A 22953-nucleotide genomic window follows, 5' to 3' on the forward strand; every position below is an offset into this window, starting at 1 on the left:
CCTTGCAGTATGGTTGCTGACCGGGACAAACAAGCTGTAACAGCCAAGAGCAGGGGGGTTTGCACTGTGGTACAAACCCAACCATGGATTTCCACCCTAGAACACACCGTGGTATCATCATACTGTGTAAAAAATATCTTCTTTAACTTTGAATACTGAAAAATTTCAAAGGTCTGCCACTCTCAGAGCGTCCTTGCAAGCCACTGAAGTGCAGACTCGTTGCTTTCCCAAACAATGCTATTTGTGATCAGTTTGAATGGGTCTTATTCAAACTAAAATTATTATTATTATTATTATTACTCATATGTTGTGAGAGAGGTCCCGGTGGCAGAGCCGAGAGTGAACAGACAGTTTGTAGCTATGCAGGGTGAGGTTCAGCTGAGGGTAAAGACACAGATTGGCAACCTATGCAGAGCAAATTAATGGCCTGTATTGCCTCTGATGGAACTGTTAATGGCCTCTTGACATTAGACCCAGTGAAGATTTCTGTCTTTGGGTTGACACCAAGAGAACATGTAGCTCTTTGATTGTCAAAGCTAAAACCTGTGGCACAAAGCCCTTCTCCACTGAGGCAGGACCAGCTGAAAAATATACCTCCAGTATATCTGATATATAGCGAATTGAGTTTCAGAGCCTTTGGAGTATTATATTTGAGCAAGCTGGTTGTTTCAAAGGTCACTGATTCTAATGACATTTCTGAGAGATTTTGTAATGGGTCAACTGATGCATGGCGATCGCTCCGGTGCGCGCAACAAAAACACGGCGACACGCAGAGTGGAACATATTTGCTAATTGATGCCACCGCCACCCCCGTTTCCATCTGTATTGTGTGTGTGTGTGTGTGTTTGCTGTGCTTCACACTCTTTGTTCTTGTCACACACCTCATTTCCCAAACACTTGACGCCGAATGTAAAAGAGACACTTATTGACACGTCATCGGGTCTGAACAATGTGTTTTACTCCAGTTAATTACTGTCTCTGCTTTCCTCTGCTGTGCAGCCAAATATGGTGCGATTGCAGCTGCCGTTTTAATTGCTTAATTGATTTAGCTAAGTGTCATGGATCCTCTGATTGGTTTCAATTTAACAAGGCCAGTGTATTTCAATCCATCAGCTGTTACATTGCTATTTGTATACATGTTCACCCACCAGATCTCTTTCTGTCTCAAATGTGGTGGATAACAAGAAGAGATGAAATGGTCGTTGGTTTCATGCTTCATCATGGTAGAAATGCCAGTCAATTAGTATTATCTTTTTTAATCATCGCTGTAATTACTGTGGTTAATTTGGCTCATGTTACTGTAGGTTCTGTTTGGCATCAACCGGCAACAATCTCCCAGGCGCATGTTCAGCAAGCGACGTGATTTGTTTCTACGTCAATCAAAACGTGGCAGAAGGCAGTGACAGCGCTGCTCCGGAGATTTTTGAGCCTCTAAAAGCTTTAAGTGGGTACAAGTGGGAGTAAACACACTGAAAGGTGACTGACTTTTACACTGTCAGAGGAGTGTGCTGTTGGGTTCAGAGAGATGTCACGTGACCGCAGAGTACAGTGTAACTGATGGGCTTCTGGTTAACAGCATTGTGATGGGCAGGTGACAGGTGTGTCTTCAGTATTTGTGTCTAAAAGAAGTAACAGCAAGGAGAAAAAAGATTCATTTGTTATTCTCTTGTTTCCAGAGTGGGTATGCAACATTCAAACCCAGCAACAGGTCCCTCACAACACTGATGTGTAGTCTTTATTAATCTAATGTTTAAATGCAAATATTTAATTGGTTAAATGGCTTCTGTTGGTGTTTTATTACTTTTTAAACATTTAATACTGATAGCTGTCATTTTGGCCTAAATGCACTTCATTATCATAGTGTAATTCAGAGGGATTTACTTATTCTAGACTAATATAATGTATTTATCCAACCATATAATTCTCACCAGGAAATGTCCCTGTCCTAAGCCATGCTAATGACTCTGTATAAATTCAGCATGCTAACATGCTGATGTTTAAGTTTCTCTAAATGATTTTCACTGCTACTGGATGTCAAACTAGAGCATATCAGCGTCTCAGGCCAAACTGAACACTTTGTTAGCTACATCTTCTGCCTCCGTTCTGCCACAGCCCCCTCCCTCAGTTCACTCCCTCAGTTAGCAAGATGTCACAAAGCCGCTGCGATATCCCCCAGAGCAAAGTGTGTAATATGACTTGGCCAAGTTGCTTACAGTATGCACCAAGGTGAAGATGTGATTCAAACGGAAGCTCCAGCAGCTCAGGGGATCTCCATCTCAGTAAAACTATAGACCAATATTGGCTCCATGGTCACACATGTAACTGATCCACTGGGATCAGCTGCAGAAATGACACTGACAGAGGTGGTTAAGACGCTGGTGGAGCTGGTAGAAACGTTATGGATGTTTGGATGGTCCATCGGTCAACCGGGATTTGAGTCAGCGGAGCCCATGTTCAGTCTAACGGTCTTATCTCCCTGTTCATCTTTGTCTTGTGAGACCCTCTTAAATGAAAAGTGTGGTTTCTTTAGTGAAGGAAATTAAGGAAGGTCACTTTCACCTGAGCACAGCATACTGCACTGTGACATCTTACTGTGTAGGCAGTCCCTGCAAATTTCTAAATGTCGGGAGGACCAAAGGTTTAACAGGAGAAACTCACATAGAGTAACATTTACACATTTACAAGCACTAAAATACACACACTGCCAGACCAGACACCAAAACCAAGAACAAAGATTCTCTGGTTCAAAGTCACCATCATTTCTCCACTATGTCTTTACACAGAAAAAAGGTGTTTGCTGCTGTATTATCATTATTATTATTATTATTATTAATATAACCTTTAAATGTGTTGACTGTGCTCAGTCTGCCATATTTTGCTACTACACTAATTTACACAACAGCTCATGCTGATGAAAATGTCATAGTTTTCAAGTTCTGGTCATAGACCAAATAAAATGTTGACCTACTCATGGCGCTGGTTAAAAATTGAATGTCACTAGGTTGGAAAAAAAACCAACAACATAAATTTACAGTAATAAATGCAGGTTCCTGCTCTGCAATGCAGCATTTTCATTCCTCTTGCTATGAATGTTTCATTGCTGTAGGTAGAACCATTAAGATAACACGAGTTTTTTGAAATACTTAGTTGCCATCTTTTGTGTAAAGAAAAGTGATTCATGAACCTGACTCGACATGTTTTCACAATTACAAAATCGTCCCTGTGAAAATCAATAAAGACATGAATAAAGATGACCAAACCCTGATGAGCCAGCAGTGATCATTAAACAGCCATCCTCATCAAACAAACCTCACATTAGAGCCACAAAGAAAATCCTTCGGTGGTTTTCCAATAAATAACAACTCTTTATGACCCGTGGCATTCAATTTAATGACTAGACACTTAAAGAAAACTCTGGATGGACTTTTGACATGTCCATGTTCAACCAGCGCTTAAGGACACGGAGGCCGTCTTGCCCTGTGCATGAATGAACACATCATTATTATCCCATGAGCGGCTGAGCGTTGCTCTCATTGTCACCTAACTGCTCTCTCACCTCGTTTGCATTCCAAGAGCGAGATTTTCCTATTAGGGGAAGTTAATAACTTGCTAATACTCTAAAATTCCAAACTCAGCAAAAGACCGCTCAGCACTTTGAACGCACCAACATGCCATGAATGAAGCCAGCAAGCACTTGAAGTGCTCGTCCAATTCTTTGACCCTTTCTATATTCCTCCGTAATCTGCAAAGTTTGATTAACTGTAATTAATATTTGATTCTTGCTGCCAAGTGAAAGGGACAGAGTAATTTCATCAACTATAGCACAAGGCAGGAACAAAGGGAGATTTCCTTACTCAATGAAGTCAGTCTCGTTTAATGAGTCACTGGTGGTGGGGACATGAGTGGGGATTCAAAGACCTTCCATTCAGTCCCTGAGGTGGCCTATAAAGTGCTGTAGTTGAACATCTAGAGCATTAGATGCCTCCTCACAGGCTTTTATGTGGGCTACAGTTTCTGAGCAGCTACTCGTGTGTGTCCAGTGATGTGGGAGACATAAAAGAGAGCCTGTGACCTTTCATATGGACAGACATGGTCTAACTGCCTCTGATCGATGGGAGAGGAAACGCCACATAGCAGTGAAGACTGCTGCACGTCTTGCACGGGGGAACACACACACACACACATCTTTACCACCCACTAAACCTGTCAGTCACAACCTGCTCTCCTCCTGTAAAGGCACTGTGACTGAAAGGCCACACACCACAGGAGAGCACAAGTTCAGTTTAGACACAGCATGTCACATCTAAATTAGGATCCCAGCCAAACTAAAATTATATGTACAGTAAAAAGAACTGCAGTTACAAAATGTTGAGCTAAACTCATACAAATAATGTTATTGCTAAGTAACAGCTCTCTCAATTCCTTTGACAATGTTCTCGAATGAAAATACTCATCAACTGAGACGTTTTTCTTGTTGCCTTCCACCTTTATATTCTATTAAAATATTTATCTATAACACACTGTCACACAAATTGATAACATGAATCATTTTAAGTTGGTTAATTAGAAGCTCATCTTCAGTCTCTGATAGCAATGTATTATATGTTTTCAAATGTGCAGGTGCAGCTGCTTAGCCTACATTTCTCACAAACAAGACTGCAGTACTACAACACATAGTGTCAAGCAGACACACAGGAGAGAAGGCAAACATCTCACTCCTACAGATGGCTGGAAGTGAAAGTATGTGATGAGAGGAGGAGGCCAATGAAGAAACAGAGAGAGAACATGCCGTCTATCAAGACGTCACATGTCTCGGCTAGGAGAGGAAAAGATTCTCGCCGATGAAATGCTACCGCAACTGATAGACAGGAGTATTTGGATGGTCAGTGAGGTGTGAGGAGGGGATTTGCATTATGTTTTTCATTTCTAAATAGTTCATATTCTGAACAGACTTATTGTAGACACTCCACTGACGGTGAAAAGCCAGTGAATAGACTCTAGAGGCGAGTGATTACATCCAGCTGTAGAAGTGACGACGCAGTGACACAAATAAAGGTCACTGTGCTGGATGGACATGTAGTAGCCTATACAGTCCGTTTTCAGGGACGCTGCATCACTTCCACCAACCTCTGACACAATAATGATTTCATTTCTTATAGAAAAATAAGTCATAGCTTCTATAGGCATATGAAAAACACTATACGGGAGGCTTCGGTGATTTTGAAAAGCTACAGTATAGGCCATGAGCATGTGATTCTTTACCATACATTTAAAAAACTAACTAAAAACTTCTAAATACTTCTTAACACTGCCTGTTTTATTACCTGATGACAAAATAGATGTAAGATTTGGTCAATGTCTGCAAAAAAAGAAAAGAAAAAAGTTTTAACTGTGTTCTTGCCTTTGGTGTTTGTTATTCAAAAGAAAGAAACCCACATAACAATTACTACCCCTGTTAAGAATGACCTGAGGATCAGAGCTAAAGAGGATACGAGAAGGAAATGATTCAAATGACACTGTGTGTTGTTATTAGACTCATAAATTTCAATTTACGCAGTCATTCTGACTTCACAAAGGTTTTTTCCCCTCAGCAGCAGGCTGGTTTATCATTAGGGCAGGTTTTATTAGGCAGAAAGAAAGAACGACGGGGAAAAAATCCAGATTTTTGAGTGATTATAGACCTAGCACTGCTTCTCTGTCACCTACTGTTTTAACAGCTGGAGATGGAATCAATAAAGGTGTATTAAGATACACAACTCGAAACCAAATTTTCAAGTGAAAAACATCATTGCATTGCATTAGAGTAATAAAACACCCTTTTATAGACTGAAATTCAAACTATCAGTTTCTGATAGATAGATAGATAGATAGATAGATAGATAGATAGATAGATAGATAGATAGATAGATAGATAGATAGATAACTGCTCATGCTTTCAAACCATATAAGTACAATATTCCAATATTCACACGACAGCTGGTGCATAAAGTTTATGTCTAACTGTTGACTTACTCTTTACCCCCCCCCCCAAAAAAAAAAAGGAAAGCTACAGGCTTCTCTGACTCCTGTACAGTTAAAAAGTTGCCAGCACAGAGATTTCTCCACCGCTGGCGGAGGAACAATAACGCATTTAATGTCTTCATCTCTCAGTCTGTCTGAATTTAGCTCAGGCGACACAGTGTTTTCGTGCTGCATCCACTGAATAAATTGCGTTCTCAATGTGGAAAAAAAATGTTTGTTGTACATTGTTAGTATCACTCGTTTTGAATGCACAGCATACACGCCTATAGAAGTACCTTGTGCACATACAAATCAAATACACAATCTAAAGCAAATCAAATACATATCATACACATGCCCAAATGAAGAATGCCATAAAGGCCATATCACCACAGAATTTACAATACATAATTAATACTGTAACAATACTCTCCAAGGCCGACAGTTATAGCCTAATTTCAACACAACTGAAAAGCATAAGCGAGCACACGCTGCCCAACCTGCACCAATATGATTCAGATTCTTCCATTTCTCTCAGACACATACACACATCGTATCAACCATCCAATAGGATGATGCAATGATACAATAGCCCATAACCAACGTAAGTCATCTATTTCTAATACTAATTGTACAACTACAACACGCAGGAGACAATGATATAGGCTGCCTTCAACAAGGATCGTTGGAAATGAGTGATCAATCAGAGACAGGGCCTACCTCATGTGAGGGTCGTCTCTCTGGCTTTTCTTCTCCAAAATCCCTCCACTTTATCTTTTAAGTCCATATCTCTGACAAGCGCCGGCCCCGCTGTCAGAGATCAAACCTTGTTGCCTCATCCTCCTCCTCAGTTCATTTATAATCCTCAGAAAGTAGGAAAATAAATCCAGAGTATTAATTTGTGGTGCTGCTAAGCCGCTGGTAGCCTGCTGGTCGCTCTCAGGTGTAGATGAGGGCGGCTCAACAGGTGCGTGCAGCAAGCTGACGTAGCGTTGACGTCACCTTCACGTTACCAACTCCCTTGCTTTTAGCTAACCGTAGGCTATAGTGTTTTTTTATAGCCTAGTGGTGTTTGTCCGTATTTCGGTTTGTTTCGCCTTTCTCTTTGCCATAAAACAGCTCAACTGGTTGTTATTCAAGGTTAGTTTTCATCATAATTAAAGCAGATATCAGCTTCGCGGCCGTTTCGGCTAATGCTGCGTTCAAGGCAGGCTTTTGAAACCGTAAGTTACAGCTTCAAGTCACAACTACGACTTGGTAGCGTTCCAGGTAACCCGTAGCTCGTGTTTTTACCATCCTGTTGTCTGTGAAAGTTCCCTATAACGGCCACTCGTAACTTCCGACCCGTGAACTCGTACCAGATCGAACTGGTATGACTTCACAGGAAGGAAAAACACAAAGTACGAGTTTCTTTGAACGCACCATGAGTTAGCAGCCCCCGCCCTTGTCAGGCATCAATTGGTCCTCGTGCTACGTCACCACATTCACGCGCATCCCTTGGCTGCACACACAGCCCTTCATGCCGTTCTCTCTCCTCATTGGATAACACTTGTATCCCACAAGGAAAATTTTCTCCTCGGGTTACAGCAGAGCAGAGTGACGGAGAGACTCGTGTTTAGGCTGAAATACTTCATGTAAGTGATTGCTGACGGAAAATAGGACTATTTAGGACTTATATTAACAAAAACATTCCACTGATATCTGCTTTAAATTGAAACGCTTCTTCCAACACCGCCGTTTTCGCCGCTAAATTCCCATGGTTGCCAGCTGCTGACCTCTGACCTCACTTGTCGTCGTCATCGTCATGATTCAGACACTGTTAGAAAAATATCGTAGAGCTGTGTTTTTCTCATTTGCAAATGATGTAAATCTGCACTTGGTTCACATTTTAACACACAGAGGCTACACAATTAAATTATTTGATTTGATTAATAAGAAATAACTACAAAATCAAAAGGAGGCAGAGATATGAGGCCCCCTAGAGGTCGGAGTCACTCAGTTCATTTGCATATGCACATAGGCTATCAAATACAAAAAAAAAAAACCATATCAAATAGCCTACATAATCATAGTACTCTCCATCCTCAATTTACTATTCTCTTCAGCTAGAAAATGTTTCACTTTTTCTTAGAAAATGAAATAAAAACTTTAAGAAGGCTTTAGTGTTGTTAGGGGGCAAACTCACAACTAAAGTTTTCGTCTCTAGGCAAAATGTGCTTGTGTGTGTGTGTGTGTGTGTGTGTGTGTGTGTGTGTGTGTGTGTGTGTGTGTGTGTGTGTGTGTGTGTGTGTGTGTGTGTGTGTGTGTGTGTGTGTGTGTGTGCGCGCGCACGCATGTTGGCATGTGTTTTGCATATTGATTGCTCTGTCTACATCTTGCCCATCATTTGTTTAAGCCTTTGGACAGAAACATCCAAATCAATAAATGTAATGTAAACTTCTATTACTATTACATATTTTTACAGCAACCAGGAGTCTGACCTCCAATGCTTATTGATTTTAAGAGTTGAATAATTTTAAGCTGTCGCATGGAGAGTTTTTATGCATAAAACCGTAGGCTACATGACATAGGCAAGTAATAGTAACAGTCAAAAAACTGTTGTTTATGTTTCAGTGCTGTACTGGCTACTTTCCCAGAACAGCTTTTCTTACTGTAAAGTCTGATCACACAACCATATGACCCTCTGTAACAAGCCATATTTCTAATAACTATCACGTATCCTGCCAGATCAAACACAGCTTCCACACAGACTCTTGTGAGGAGCTGTGCAAATGCTTGTGGGAAAGGATAAAACAATAGTGTAACTGTGAGCTTAGCGTTTTCCTGTCCTGTGGGTAGCTCATTAGTGCTGTGAGTCAGAAATCAAGTCAATGCAAATGAGATGTGGTGGAAGGCATCTCCCCAGATGGCACAAGCAGAGCTCACCTCCACCGACTACTGTACTATAAATCATGTTTGTGTCAATGCCTCAGCATTCACCATCAGAACCCCCATTAGACACCTGAACCCGTGCAGCCCGAGTCATAAACCTCAGAATAGAAAAGAAACACGGCAGAGTGTCATGTGCCAACAATACACACAAAGAGAACAGAGAAGTTGACAAGCAAGCGCAGTGGAAATAAAATATTTTGCAGGCTGTGTTTTGTCTGGCTCTGGCTCTACGACTATTTCAAGGCACCCATTAGGCACTCAGATCTGTTCAATAAAAGTGGGCTTGCCGAGAGGGCAAAGGGACTGCATTAACGCTGAGCAGGGTTTATTCAGTTTGAATCAACTGCTTTCCTGTCCAAAATCCAAAGAGATCATGTTTGATTAGCTGTGTAAAATCATTATTGATTTTTGTTTGCTGGAGCACAAAGCAGTTTGTGTGTGCCAGGACTGTATGTGAGACTGCATGTGCTCTGGGAATGCACAGTAAACTATGTGTACATTATCAAATCCTGGTCCTTTTTTATTTTATAATTACATCTTTATCTGCCATTTGGCAGTCAGCCTGAGCTGGATTATCAGTCATCTTGTTTTTCCAGCACGTAGCTCAGAGTCCTGTACAGTTGTTGCAGTGCTACGGTCTAAAGCAGGAGGCGCTCATGACCTCGGCACGTGACTGAGGTCCCTGCAGACCAGAGGTCAACAGGAGCACAGTCAACACATTAATCTGAATGTTAAATGAATGGATTAATGAGCAGGTAATGCCAAATTGTCACCCAGCCAGCAGTGTCTTCAATTATAATCATTAGCGAGGGCTGGATGAGCTAAATAGTGATCAGCAAAATGGGTAAACTCCTGTTTGTTGTTGGCCTCACATGTTACATGACTGAGCTATGATGTTGAATAGAAGATGGTTAAAAGGTGCCAAAGCAAAGCCAAGCGAGACAAGGTCTCAAATCAGGGGAAATATCCCATCCTCAAGGATAAATTACTGTGACAGTGCATTTTATTAAACCCGTTCTCTATAATTCACACCAAGTCCAGACTAATGAAAAGCTGAGATGACCTTGATTGTGCAGAAGCAAGAACAGGGAAGTTTTTCTTCCTCTTTTATTCCACACTATATTACGACAAATAAAATGGCCATGCCTACATGCATATCTGCACTTCTTAAATGAATTCTTAGGTTGTTTATATGATAAAAATCCTGTCTATGAAACGACAGATTATCTGGCATTTGACAATATCATCCAGGACCCTGAGGATCAGTCTGTTTACTATTACCTATAGTGATCTGAGCACTGTACCGTTTCCATGGTAATATTCTTCAATAGTCTTTGTGCTTGAACGCAGCAACACTAGTGACTGCAATATAAAGATGAAATACCTCATCATGAATAAATCTTGTTGTACAATGATCTTTTTCATCTGGTACACTTTGTACACTTACAAAAGCTCTTAGACTCTGTCACCCACCGCTACCCATGAGAAATTTTCAACACAAACAAACAAGACAGAAAGTTGAAATCCCTCAAGATAACAAATGCATGCATGACGTGCTGCTCAGTGGTGGTGGTGGTGGTGGTGAGGAGTAATTCTCCATGTTCCCCTGTTTATATGCAAAGGTCGAGTGATAAGGAAAAAAATGAAAGTGTCTCTGAAGTGCACATGGAAGCTGCTCGCTGCTTATCTTCCTCGACGTCTTTCCTTCTGTTCTGTCTTTCTCCAAACGGCCTCTCAGATCACCCACACCCTGAGCCCAGCAAGGCTGCGGATTTCTTCTTTTAGGTCGATGAAACCACAAGAGTTTAGTCTTGTCCCCAGCATCACCCAAAGTTTTTCCTCCTGGTTGGTTTGAAGTACCTCAAAGAGGGAGGGAGCTGCCTCCTTAGTGCAAAGCCTCTTCTCCTGCTGTGTTGACTGTCATTTCACTTCGTCAGCACAGTGAGACATTATTCAGATATGTTAATAGCTATACAACACATGTGTTAATCCTAAGAACTTCCAAGTATCCTGCCGAGAATGTGTTATTCAGAAATGCAGCTGAAATCTTCTTTGCTTGACTTGGTGCAATATCCAAACTTTGCCGCTGATGGACGTGAAAGACAACGATTATATGGCAACATGGAGAATCCGAATGTGCAGATCAAACGCATCCCAGAGAGTGAGAGGAAAAGCTTGAAAGGAATCTTTGGTAATGAGCGTTTGATCAATTATGCTTTAAAATTCCTTTTAAAATAAGAAGAATGGAGTGAAAGATTTGACTTGAATATTGTCTGTGTTATGCATGAGCTGAGGCCTTGTGCCCTTTGAATGAGTTGCACCATCAGAATTATTAATGAGGGCTAAACCCAAGCTAACTGAGCGTTGAAAAGGGCCTGATGATTTGTGATGAATTTTAAAGAACGATCCACTTGCCCACACACACACACACACACACACACACACACACACACACACACACACACACACACACACATATACCATCGCACAGAAGAAAGGGAAAAAAAGGGCAATGCAATTTTACACTCCTGCCACTCAAGTTAGATTAAGTGCAGTAACAATGACTCATACGATGCCAATAAAACACAAACCCGAGACAAACAGAGAAGTGTTATATGAAATGTCACGCAGCAGAGAATGCGACCCACTGCATCCCAAAGTGGGCAAAACTGAAGTGAACCCAAAAAGTCATTACTGTTTAACTGGCAGACGGTGATACATTATAGCTACATGTCACTTGTTTTTAAAGTGAATTAGCAAAATGCTGCCATGACAAAGACCACAAAATACTGTGTAATATTGTAAGGAAAATGGAGAACCAACGATCTGCTCACTAAAGCCCTCCTGCAAACAGTCATCAACGTCCTGTCAAGCGTTGGACTTCTCCAAGTGCTGAGGGGGTGAAGATGGACAGTTTCCAAAATCAAACACAAGCAAAAATGTCAGGCAGTCATTAGAATGTCCTGCTACTGCATTTCTTCCATTATAAACAAATTGATTTTTAAAAATCCACCATTTAATTAGGTATTAATACTCATTTCTGATTTAGCCATGCATCAATTATTTTGTCATTTAAAAAATCCCCTTTTTTTTTTACTCAATTCTCTTTATTGATGAATTCTTTTACTCATTCTAAAGTCTTAATTGCATCTCATTTAATTAATTGCTTTTCACTTCATTTTCGCCCCCCTCCGAGTCCGTGAAGATACAGTTCTCTGTGTTTATTTGTGTTTACCCCTGGGAACCTGCAGGAGTGGAGAGATAAACATGTTTATGATACATGCCCTGCACACATGCACAATGTCCTATACACAGTGCATTTTGTGCGGGTAATCACTAACAGCCGCAGCTATTTTCATCAATTACTTTAAACACCCACATTACTGCACGAGCAACGGCAGCGCTTGAAAAATCAAAGTGTGTCTTACAGAGATCCACCTATGTGCTGCTGTGTATTGGAATTCCAGCACAGGGCATTGATTTTCCGAATGCTGGTGGTTGAGCTTATGGGGGTAAATACACAATATATTGAGAGATTTTCCTCCCTAAAACTAGTCGTGTTTCCTCTGCACAAAAATAAGAACTTATGCATGAGCCCATGAAAATCTGGTTGGGATTCTTGTAAAGCACAATATTACATCCAGGCACATTTTCTAACGTCCCCACTGGAAAGTCTTATGTGAGAAAACGTCTTTTTTTTTCTTTTAGTACACAAGGATTTCCATCTACAAAGGATAACATGTTTATCACAGAGAGATGCTTATGTCTCTTCTGTGGACAGGTGCTTTGCCTTAAGCAGCAAATTCATCCCTGCGACAGAAGTGTAGAAGATAAATCAAACATTCATATGCAAGTAGGCTCTGCCGTTGGGCTCCTGTTTGTATTCCTCTCCCTGGTTGGCTGGCCTTTTCCTCGTGAATATCAACAGGGTATGTTGACACTTGTATGACTGGGATCCAGCGTTGAATCAGAGCTGCGATTTCAGGCATGGCAACAGGAGCAACAGTAGGGGTCCTGGAGAAACAGGCTGCGGTCTATTTTGGGTCCTTTTGTTTAACCCAATTACAGTGTCAGTGTGCGCTGACTGAACCAACACCAGTCAGGTGATGTGCCTCGTTTGAAAAGTGGGACAACAACCATATAGACATGGAAATGTGATGCAGCCAAGGCAGTGTCTGGCTGCCTCATACAGGAGGAGAGGAGGGGAAAATGGAGAATCGCACACAGAGAAGGAGCTCTTCATGGAGTGAGGAGGATGAAAAAGCAGGTTCGGGGTAACATGCAATAACAGCTCATGACATCGCGCAATGCTATCTTGTGACCTTGGCGGCTATCGCCTGTGTTGCCGCTTCCAAACAATCCCAGAGCAAATCGCATTTTGAGCTGGATGGCGTTCCACATCTTCATCTATTTCAAAATAAATGTATATCCCAGGATACGCTCTCTATAGAGCCCTCAAGCGTGGTTACAGTGACAATGAAGGCATGAAGCCAGTAGATAAACGAAGACAAGCCAGCGCCACCTGAGGCCCTGTTGTTTGAAATCAGCAATACTTTCAATTTGGAGAGTTTTTCCCTGCAAGTAAACAAGGTAATCATTCGTGAGAAGCCACCAGTGAGGCAGGATATGAAAACTTAGCTGTTTGTGGGAGGCACTGCTTTGAAAAGAATCTGCGTTGCCCTGGTTAACTGCAGTGATGCGCTTTTCCCTCAGCATCCGCCCTCCAGCCATCCAACAGAGAAAGCACTTTAGGAGCAACTGAAGTAGGGCACACAACAGTTCTGCCTTTGTTTCTCTTTTGTCATGTCTAGTATTTGGTGTCATTATCAGGCCCTGTGTCATTCTCAGTTATGAATCACAGCACTGCATCATACACACATACTATATTTCACCTCCCACAGCACTTCTCCATTCCTCTCAGCCATGATTGGACACACCAGCGAAATGTGGTGGAGAACGACAGAGCCGAGATCCTGTGGGATTTCAAGTTTCCGACTGACAAGCAACTGCTGGAAAACCAACCACACATCCTGGTGGCTGACAAGGAGCAGAGGAGGGCATGTTGTGATAGATGTGGCGGTCCCATGTGGTACAGTAGCTAACATTGGAAAGAATGAGCACAAGAGGCTGGAGAAGCAGCAATGGCTGAAGAAACAACTGGGACAGATGTGGAAGGTGAGGTCCAGAGTGGTCCCTGTTGTATTAAGAGCATTAGGGGGCAGAGAGTGTCAAAGTGGGAGAGTAGCTCCTTCTTCCTTCCTTTGTTTGTATTGTTTACCTTTATTTTGAAATCTACAGTGAGTTATTCTGTCAACTATTCATCATACATAAATCATTTTCATCTCACACACAGATCACACCACTGATCTACCATTATGTCTAAATCTGACACTGCTAATAATTATGTTACAATATTTTGGATGTGAAAAATCACCACCACTTAGACACTGCCACGCTTGATCTAATAATTGTAATTATACAACAGACTCTCTGTACTGCTGTGCTGTCTAATCCGCGGTGTACCCACCACGTGTGTCGGTGAAGTGAAAAGGTGAATTTGTATTGTCTCCTTGGTGTGGCCAAGTGCATCGAAGCCACGGACTCTGTGTCACTGTGCCTCGGGGAAATCATTATTGTTCCAGGTAATGCTGAGTGATGCAGGAAGACGGGAGCAGAGCAGATGTGGGGACTTGTTAGGAACTTTATTTGCCATCGTACCCTTCAACAGACATCACTCTTAATTAGGTCTCCATGGATAACACCAGGCATCTGGACTGTTTGCTCATGAACAGACTGAATGATGTCCTTTTGTGCTGCTATTGGCACGCACGCACACACTCACACACACCTCTTCCACTTTATTCCAGGCTTGTTTGAGTAATAACACACTAATGGCATGCAGATATCTGTGTTAGCGGGAGGCTGTTGGAGCTATCACTCCATCTAGTGGCTGTTTGAACTTTGCATGAGAAAAGCACAGGGGCTCTGCATTGCACACACTGCACCAGCAGCATGACCGTAGTGCCCCCTGTGAGCTTTTTGTTCCACAGTCATGCACGTGCGCCGTGTGCTCCTCTGGAGATACGTCTCTGTTTAGCCACGGTGATCCATCAGTCACCTCTGCGCCCAGTCAATTCTCTTATTTGTCTAACTATTCATTTATGCATTGAATCTGCACATCTGTCCAAACACATAATTGATACCTCTGTGTACAGTTTATATGCTCTCATTGGTCCGACCATATGTAAAAATCAATGGAGCACTGAGCAGACCTGCAGACGTCGTGGTGGAGGGGGATGTTTATCCAGCCTCAACCTGATCAGATATGGAGGAAGTGCAAATAAATTACACAGTAGACTCATTTGTGATGAATAACTCTTCCTAGAAAAAGGTGTATTTTAAAGCCGCACTAATAAATCTCATGCTAACAATGACTCAAGTTATTAAGTGTAATGTGAGAGGCGTCTCTAGTGATGAACCCATGAAGATTTATCACACTGCCCTGGAGTTTCAGTGTCTTTCAGTCTATTGCTTTGGTTTTATGGCTGCAACTTCACTGTTTCGGTCCATTCTTGTTCCTGTAGTACTGCCCCCAAGTGGCAAGAAAATTCATTTGTTCTAGCTTTAGTTTAATTTTAAAAAGAAAACGCAGCCTGGAGCCCCGTTCCTAATAATCCCTGCTGTCTTCAGTCAGGTAGATCTACCCTCCAGCTTGGCCCTACAGGATGTTAGAGTCGTTTAGTGTTATTTTATTTGAGGTAGTGCTTCTCAAACTTTTTCGAGCACCCATGAACTGACACAAATTAAACCACTAACCCCCACCCGATAAGATTTCTGCTTTTAGATGTTTTAATATCGATGGAACTGTGGTAAAAATGAATGATTCCCCTTTTTTCTCAGGGTACTCAGGTCACACAAGGTATTAATTCACAGAGGAAACTCATATATGTAGCACATTCCAGTAATAATACCCGAGACCAATGTGTTTTTTGTTTTTTTCATAAGATTTATTTGAATTTCAAACATATTGAAACAAACTGCAGGAATAACACAATAACACTGAACATCAGACATTTGCAGCTCCAGTACCGTGGAAAAGCTTTATCCAGCAGGAATGAAAATAAGTAAGGTTAAGGAGTAAGGTTAAGTCAGTGTGTTTAATAGCAAATAAATACAAAATACAAATTCAAATCACATACAATCAGTTCATTCACTTTACACTTGGAATGTATTCAGATGTACCACTGAGGTAGTTGTTGAATTCACAATCAATCGTTGTCTCACTGTCTGCTGACCGAGGTTGTTTTCTTTAGTCTGAAACAGCTGGAGAGCTTGAATGGCACACTGAGAGAAAATGAGACGTTTGGTAACTCAGGAATAAAATATTATTTTTTGTAGCAAACGTTTAAGAGTCTATTTTAAGGCACCAAAAAAACAGGCATTTCAAAAATGGCTCTTTGCGGATGTCTGTGTAATAGCCCATCCAGGTAGCTTTGATATCTTGGACATATCCGTTTAAACAGCACAGCTTCTCTTTGTATTGAATTGTTGTGGCAATGACATGATAAAGTGCTCAATAGTAAACTGTGGTCACTCAGTATTAGAAGAAAAATATACCTCATTTCAGCATGTAAGTGTTGACAGTTTTCAAAGTACCTTTTTCATAAAATATAAGACATCAGCAAAACATTTAAGAGAGCTGACAGCAGTCAAGAGGAATGAAGACAGAGCTGCAGTCATGGAGAGAGCAGAATCTACTTTAGATCCTTTTCTACATTCAGAAATACGTCATCTGGGGGGAAACAGTGTCTTTGCAAAGACGTCCTTTAAATGTCTTTGTTCACATTCGTCTTTGAATCCAGTGAAGGGAGTTTGCCCTGACAATATGTCATACAAGTGGTAGTACAGTAGGCTAAGTCACAGACTTATTTCAGTACAGGTTTTCTTTAGCAAGTTCATCTGAAAGGAGACAGAGAATAAATGTTCAGTATCTGTGACCTTCAGGATTATCATGAATGAAGTGGTTACACTGTTTGATAGAAATTACCTTGCTGCAGGCTACTCTGCATGTAGTGGTTGAGTTGATGCAACCCAGTGTTCTGGCCATGGTGTCCCAGCTGCAGACTGAAGGGATCCATGGCAGTGAACTGCTCTGCAGGCAGCGGCTCCTCTGCGGTGGCCGTGGAGAGGCAGAGCGGCCCCTGCTCCACATGATGGGGCCCGCCCCTGCCGCACACCAAACCCTCCTGGGGGCCGTATGACACGGCAGCGGTCGCACAGCCTGATGCGGCGCCCTTTCTGGCAACCATGTCTAGGTCTTTCAGGATGCTGTCGAAGATGCCGTCGTCGAGCACCAGCTCGCGCTTATGTGGGAGGACGGAGGGGAGAGGAGGAGGGCGATGGGACCAGTTGCAGGATGAAGGCAGGACGTCTGTTGTTGCGGGCCGGAGAGGGTTCAGGGTGTGACACATGTCAAAGCTGCTGGCCAAAGAAGAGATCTGCTGCGCCAGAATGCTGATCTCTGCCTGCTCCCTCTCGTTGTAGAGGCTGGGCTCTGCAGAGGTGGGAGACGGGCTGGGGGTGAGGAGACTGGAATGTAAAGGCAACGCATGGTGGGGCACAACGTGCTGTACCGGCACCAGGCCGCCCCCCTCTGGCTGCTCTACATGGCTGAAGTCGTCTTGATGCAGGCCACAGTCCACCGGGCTCTCACACATGTCGGACGCAATCAGGCAGTCTGGGACTAATCGAGCGTCGGATGCGCAAGCTTGGAAATCATAGGTTGGAGATGAGGAGGAGGAGAGCGGAGAGCGGTCGGAGAGCACCCCGAAGCCTCCCTGGTCAAAGGTCCGCTCAGCAGCCGTGTGGAGGGAGTCAGAGGGCGACTGGAGACAGGTGAGCCCCGGCTCTGAGTAGGAGTAATAGGAGGGAGAGCCCTCAGGAGAGGACAGCAGCTGATCTGTGTATCCATGCACATCTATCAGGAGGTCACGGCTGAGCTCCTCCTGCTGCAGAGGAGAGCCAGAGGAGGCCGGGCTGTAGGGAGGGGTGAAGAGAGCAGTGCTGTCACCCAAAGAAGCGGGTGAGCTATCGCTTTGGGAAGAGGAGGAGGAGGAGGAGGAGGAGGAGGAGGAGGCGCTCGTGGCGTAGTACACGTCTCGCTCCGACTCCCTCCTCGCTCTGGCACCTGGCTCCTCACTTTGGCTGTCAGATGTCCTCCGCCTTTTAAAGCATTTAGCGTTGTTGTAAGCCTGACAGCGCGGCGTCTGTTGAGCTGCTAAATGGCAGGAATTTGCCAGAGACGGTGGCCCGAGGGCATCGCTGCTGATCTTCTTCTGCAGGAATCTGGCCTCTGTTTCACTACAAGAGCAGAACAACGTGTTAGAAGTCAGCGTCTTACGTTGAAAAGCACCAAATCGTTATTTTTTTCTCTTCTTCCCTCTTTCAAGTTCGGGTTTGGCAGGAGAAGTGAAGTTTGTCGTACCTGATGATGTAGTTAGTGCAGCTGATGCTCTGACACTCGGAGTCCTTGTTAGCCCGAGTGTAGATCCAAGTCCATGTCAGATCCTGACGCTGGAGTCTCAGCACCATCTCCACCTGGCAGCACTCGTCTGACTGCACTGGAGTGGACAGGGAAGACACATTAATGGATGCACACAGTCAAATGAGAGCTGAAATGAGCTCGCAGGTTGCTTATTTCATTAGAGAAAAGTCAGTGTACCACAACTATGGTTCCAATATCTATGATTAAAAGCAATTACTGTTGGAATCAATAACAGGTTACTTTTTTTAAAGAAAAACAAAAAGTTTGTTCTTGGAAATTGAAGTTGTTTATCATTGCCAAGTATTGAGTGTAGTACAGACCAAGTTTTTCTGCAGTGGACTGGGCACTTACTTAAACTTCTGTGAGAATCTGCACTTGATGAGAGCTCCTCAGGGTGGACGAGACTGTACCATGATCGCCCGCTCAGTTCAGCCGCCGAATGCCCCAGAAAGTACACAACACTGAAAAAAAAGCAGAGGTTAAACATTCAGTCAGTCGTCGCCATTTGAGAACAGATAGGTTACGTCTGTTTTCCGGGGAGTGTGAATGTACCTGTCTGACAGCTGAGTGAAGGTCATGTCGAGTGCGTGGACGCTGCTGAAGCAGAGGTGGGAGTCGGAGCCCCTCAGGCGGTTCACCGTCGGGGTGCAGAGGGCCACGAACAGAGGCTGGGTGGAGGGAGGGGCTGCAGAGGAGGTCGGGCAGGGCTGAGGGAAGGACTGGATGCTCCCTGTGACCAGCATGGAGCAGCAGCTGCCGTGCTGCAGCTTGAAGGCCTTGGAGGTTTGCATACAACATATAAAGCTCCTCTCTGAGGGAAGGAAACACAGTGCTTAGAATTTAATGATCTAAAAAGTACTTAATATTCCAAAAAATGCTGCTTTATTACATTTCACATTGAGTCAAAAAATGAAGGGAAATTGAACAGATTTATGGCACAGATGTAAGGTAATTATACAGAGTTATAACCAGAATTTAAAATGCCTGTCACGTTACCTGGTGATGAGTTGTTTTTAAGGTCCAGGTTTGATTTAACGTTCTCCACATCGGAGCGCTCCACCATGTCATAGAGAGAGTCTCCTTGCAGCACATCAATCTGTTGAAGTTCCAGGTCTCAGTATTAAATACAAGCGGCAGACTGAAGCCCGGTGTGTGAAATATTTAGGCACTGACAGATGTTCCCAGTCAGCTACATTTCATCGTGTCAAGTCAGCAGACTCACCATGGACAGACCCAGATATTCAGCCACGTTCTCCGACACATACACCAGCTTCCCATCGGTGGTGGCGACCAGGATGAAGCCGTGCAGGGCTTGAAGAAAGGCCTCGTAGGGCAGAGAGCAGCGAGATCCGTCCCCAGCTGGGAGTCCTTAGAAAAGGGCACAGCGAGTTCAGCCACTGTTGCACTGTCAGCATCTCTGCAAGTTGTTAATCTTTGATATATTCTCTACAGTGCTGCAACACTTAGTCCCATTTTGTGTGACAGCGACACTTGCTGAATGCAGACTGGGAGTTGAAAGGTATTCAAAGAAAGTTAAGTTAAGTTTGCAGACTTACCCTGGAGGAGAACAGACTTCCTGATGTAGGTGCAGATGGCTGCCATGGAGTGCAGGTAGGAGAGGCGCTCCTGGTCCTCCTGGGTGATGGGCAGCAGGCCCCGCATATTCCTGATCTCATAATTGATGTGGTCCCGTCGGGCTTTGGATGCTCCTTTGGTGGATCTGTGAGAGACCATGGTCGCTGAGGTCAGAGGGGTGGAAGAAAACTAAGGGAACTAAAACCTGGAGAGCCAGAGGAATCACTGCTGCCACATTTTCATTTCAAAAAAAATCTGCCCAAAGTCATTCCTCCTCCATGAGGCACACACAAAAAGAAATAAAAGAAAGTCAAAAAAGAGTAATTGGCCTGAACTGATCCAGCCTCTTTTTCACAATCCAGCCTGTTACCCGAGAGGTGAAGCAGACTTTGAATATCAAGGGTTCCTATGGAAACTGCTGATATGAGAAGCTGCTGTGTCTGCAGCAGAAATAAGGGCTCTCAGTAGACTTTGTCTGTGTGATCAGTATCTGTCTGGGCCCATCCACAGAGAGCCTGGGGTTTTTATAGCTGCCAGGGCTTCAGCGTGGGCGTCACACACAAAGGGGGGAGGTTGGGCTTCTGCTGCTCCCTTCATTGCCTTATAAAGTGGGTGTCCTCAGAGCGGGGTGCCCCACGTCACAAGGACACACAAAGTGCCACAAAAGGAGAATCACACCAGATTGAATCTCAGAGCGTTGTGTTAACAACAGACACACAGAAAATGAAATAACGTGGGCTGTTTTTAGGAGGCTCCGCAAATATCAGACTAGATTTAAAGCTAAGTAAATCTATGGATTTACTATTAATATTATTCCACCTTAAATCCACAGATACACTGTACATTCCCTGTAGTATTACTTTGAATCCATCAGAGTGGATTTTGGTGCTGTTTCTGCAGCAGCAGCAGCAGCAGCAGCACACTGAGTGAGACTAGTCTGTAGCAGCTGGATGTTTCCTTTAACAGCATCGTTGTGGCTGGATTAGCGTGTATCACACACAGGGCTGCAGACAGGAGAAAACTGGATCAAGTGTTCCCCGCGGTGCACGCGCTGCACGGAGCAGGAGATGACGGTCTTCATTTCTGTCAACAGAGATGATTCAGCCACCAGAGGTCGCGGGGCAGAGAGGAGGAGGAGGAGGAGGATGAAGAGGAGTTTCACTGACCTGATCCTCCCGCAGGGAGAGCGCTGGTCATCCTCATCCACATGATGATGATGATGATTCTGATGATGATGATGATGATGATGATGAGGGGCGCACGGAGCCCTTACGTGACATTTGCAGAAATTGCACCAAATAGTCATGTTTGATGCTGGAGAAGCCACCTGGGGTAAAACACACTGATGTGGAAAAAACAACAACACAACAACACATTATTCCTCCAAAAGAAACACACAACTGATGAAAACACTTGTAGCTGCACTGAAAAGTAGTAACTCTCCAGTGAGAGGGAAGTAGCTATCTCAGCCACACTCACCTCCCTCCACTCTGGTTGATGAGTGTCGAGCCCTTTGTGCGCATCCCTCCTTTTATAGCCTAAAATCCGACACCTCTCATCCAAATTCGGCCGGTGGGCAGGGGAGGGGAGCAGAAAAAACACTCCACAGTGGGATGTTAGTTGATGTATCGGGATGACAAATGATCGAGGCGGGTTTTATTTAGTGAAGTGAACCCTAAAAATAACCCGTCAGACAGTCGACGCAGAAAGTGGTCAAATTAAAAAAAAAAAAAAATTTAATAATTAATTAATAAGCTATATATACTCAAATTTGTATGTGTGTGTGTGTGTGTGTGTGTGTGTGTAGGCTATGTATGTATTAGCCATATATGAGGGGCATTACTGCATGCGTGCGTGCGTGCGTGTATGGCGAGTCAACAGTGACTGATGCTGATGATGGAAATTCTCCATCAAACACCTCAGATTCGTATTTAAGAGGAGGCTTTACGTCTTGTCTGCGACTGTTATTAATCCTCTCTGCTGCAGCCATGATTAAAGTCAGTGGCCAACAAACACTCTGTGACACATTGTGCCCCTGTGTTTTAAGATGGATGTCTCCACTCAACACCACACATTAAAAAAACAGCCCTTACTTTTTTAAAAATCCATTGCAGAAGTGACACCAAAGTAGTTTAAACTTGTGTTGTGCTGACACTGGATTTGTGGTATCTGGGCAGCAGCAGCAGCCTCCACTTGTGTAGAAACTCCCAGCAGCTTGCTTCAAGTTGAAAACAGCCCAATGCATGTAAAGGTTCTTTAAAATCCTGAAGGAACAGAGGTGCCTCAGCTAAACATACTCTAATTATGGAATGTAAAAGATGTTGCATACAAATGGCCTCTGTGATTTATTTTTAATACCATATTACATGTATCATCATTTTTATTTCCAGGTTTGGTGGTTTATGTCATTGCTTCCCATACTAAGGGTCTGACTCTTCAAAAGGGTCACATGATGAATTTGAAGGGGTCATGACTGACTGACTGACTGACTGGAGGTAAAGTATGTGATATATTGTCCAGTTTGAACTATTACTGAGTTTTGAGGGGAAGTGATTGGTGAAGTCATTAGTGCTAACAATCATACACTTCTGAAACCAAGGGGAAATAACCACTGCACTGACTCTTTAAGATATATGAAGACTTGAAGTTTCATTTAATATTTAAACAGTGTGCAGTGAGCTGCATTTTAAACAGTCAAATTATAAGTTGTAGTCATTAAAAATCTTGATCCACAGTAACTAGTAATGAAAGCTGTGCTATAAATCTATTTTTTCAGAATAAAAATATCAGGCAGCATAAAATGAAGGAGGTACGTGATTGTTGTCAGGTATCGCTGCACTCGAGTGAACCTGCAGTTGCTGTAAGTGGAACAATAACTGTTTTAACATCAGCCAATCTTCTTT

General features: G+C 43.2%; 2 protein-coding genes across 2 annotated transcripts in view; both read right to left on the reverse strand.

Annotated features, from left to right (window-relative positions):
- The window catches only part of klhdc3 (kelch domain containing 3), a 205877-nt gene that overhangs the window by 154257 nt on the left and 28667 nt on the right, over window positions 1-22953 (reverse strand). The window lies entirely within an intron of this gene.
- Window positions 16862-21356, reverse strand: npas4l (neuronal PAS domain protein 4 like; the record flags this gene model as incomplete). Its single annotated transcript, XM_083987580.1, has 9 exons — window positions 16862-16890; window positions 16979-18291; window positions 18416-18551; window positions 18827-18936; window positions 19028-19286; window positions 19472-19571; window positions 19698-19843; window positions 20032-20195; window positions 21217-21356. The coding sequence occupies 9 exons, from the start codon at window positions 21354-21356 to the stop codon at window positions 16862-16864; spliced, it is 2397 nt and encodes a 798-aa protein (XP_083843706.1).

Source organism: Trachurus trachurus, assembly GCF_905171665.1.
Source record: "Trachurus trachurus genome assembly, chromosome: 15".
Lineage (NCBI taxonomy): Eukaryota > Metazoa > Chordata > Actinopteri > Carangiformes > Carangidae > Trachurus > Trachurus trachurus.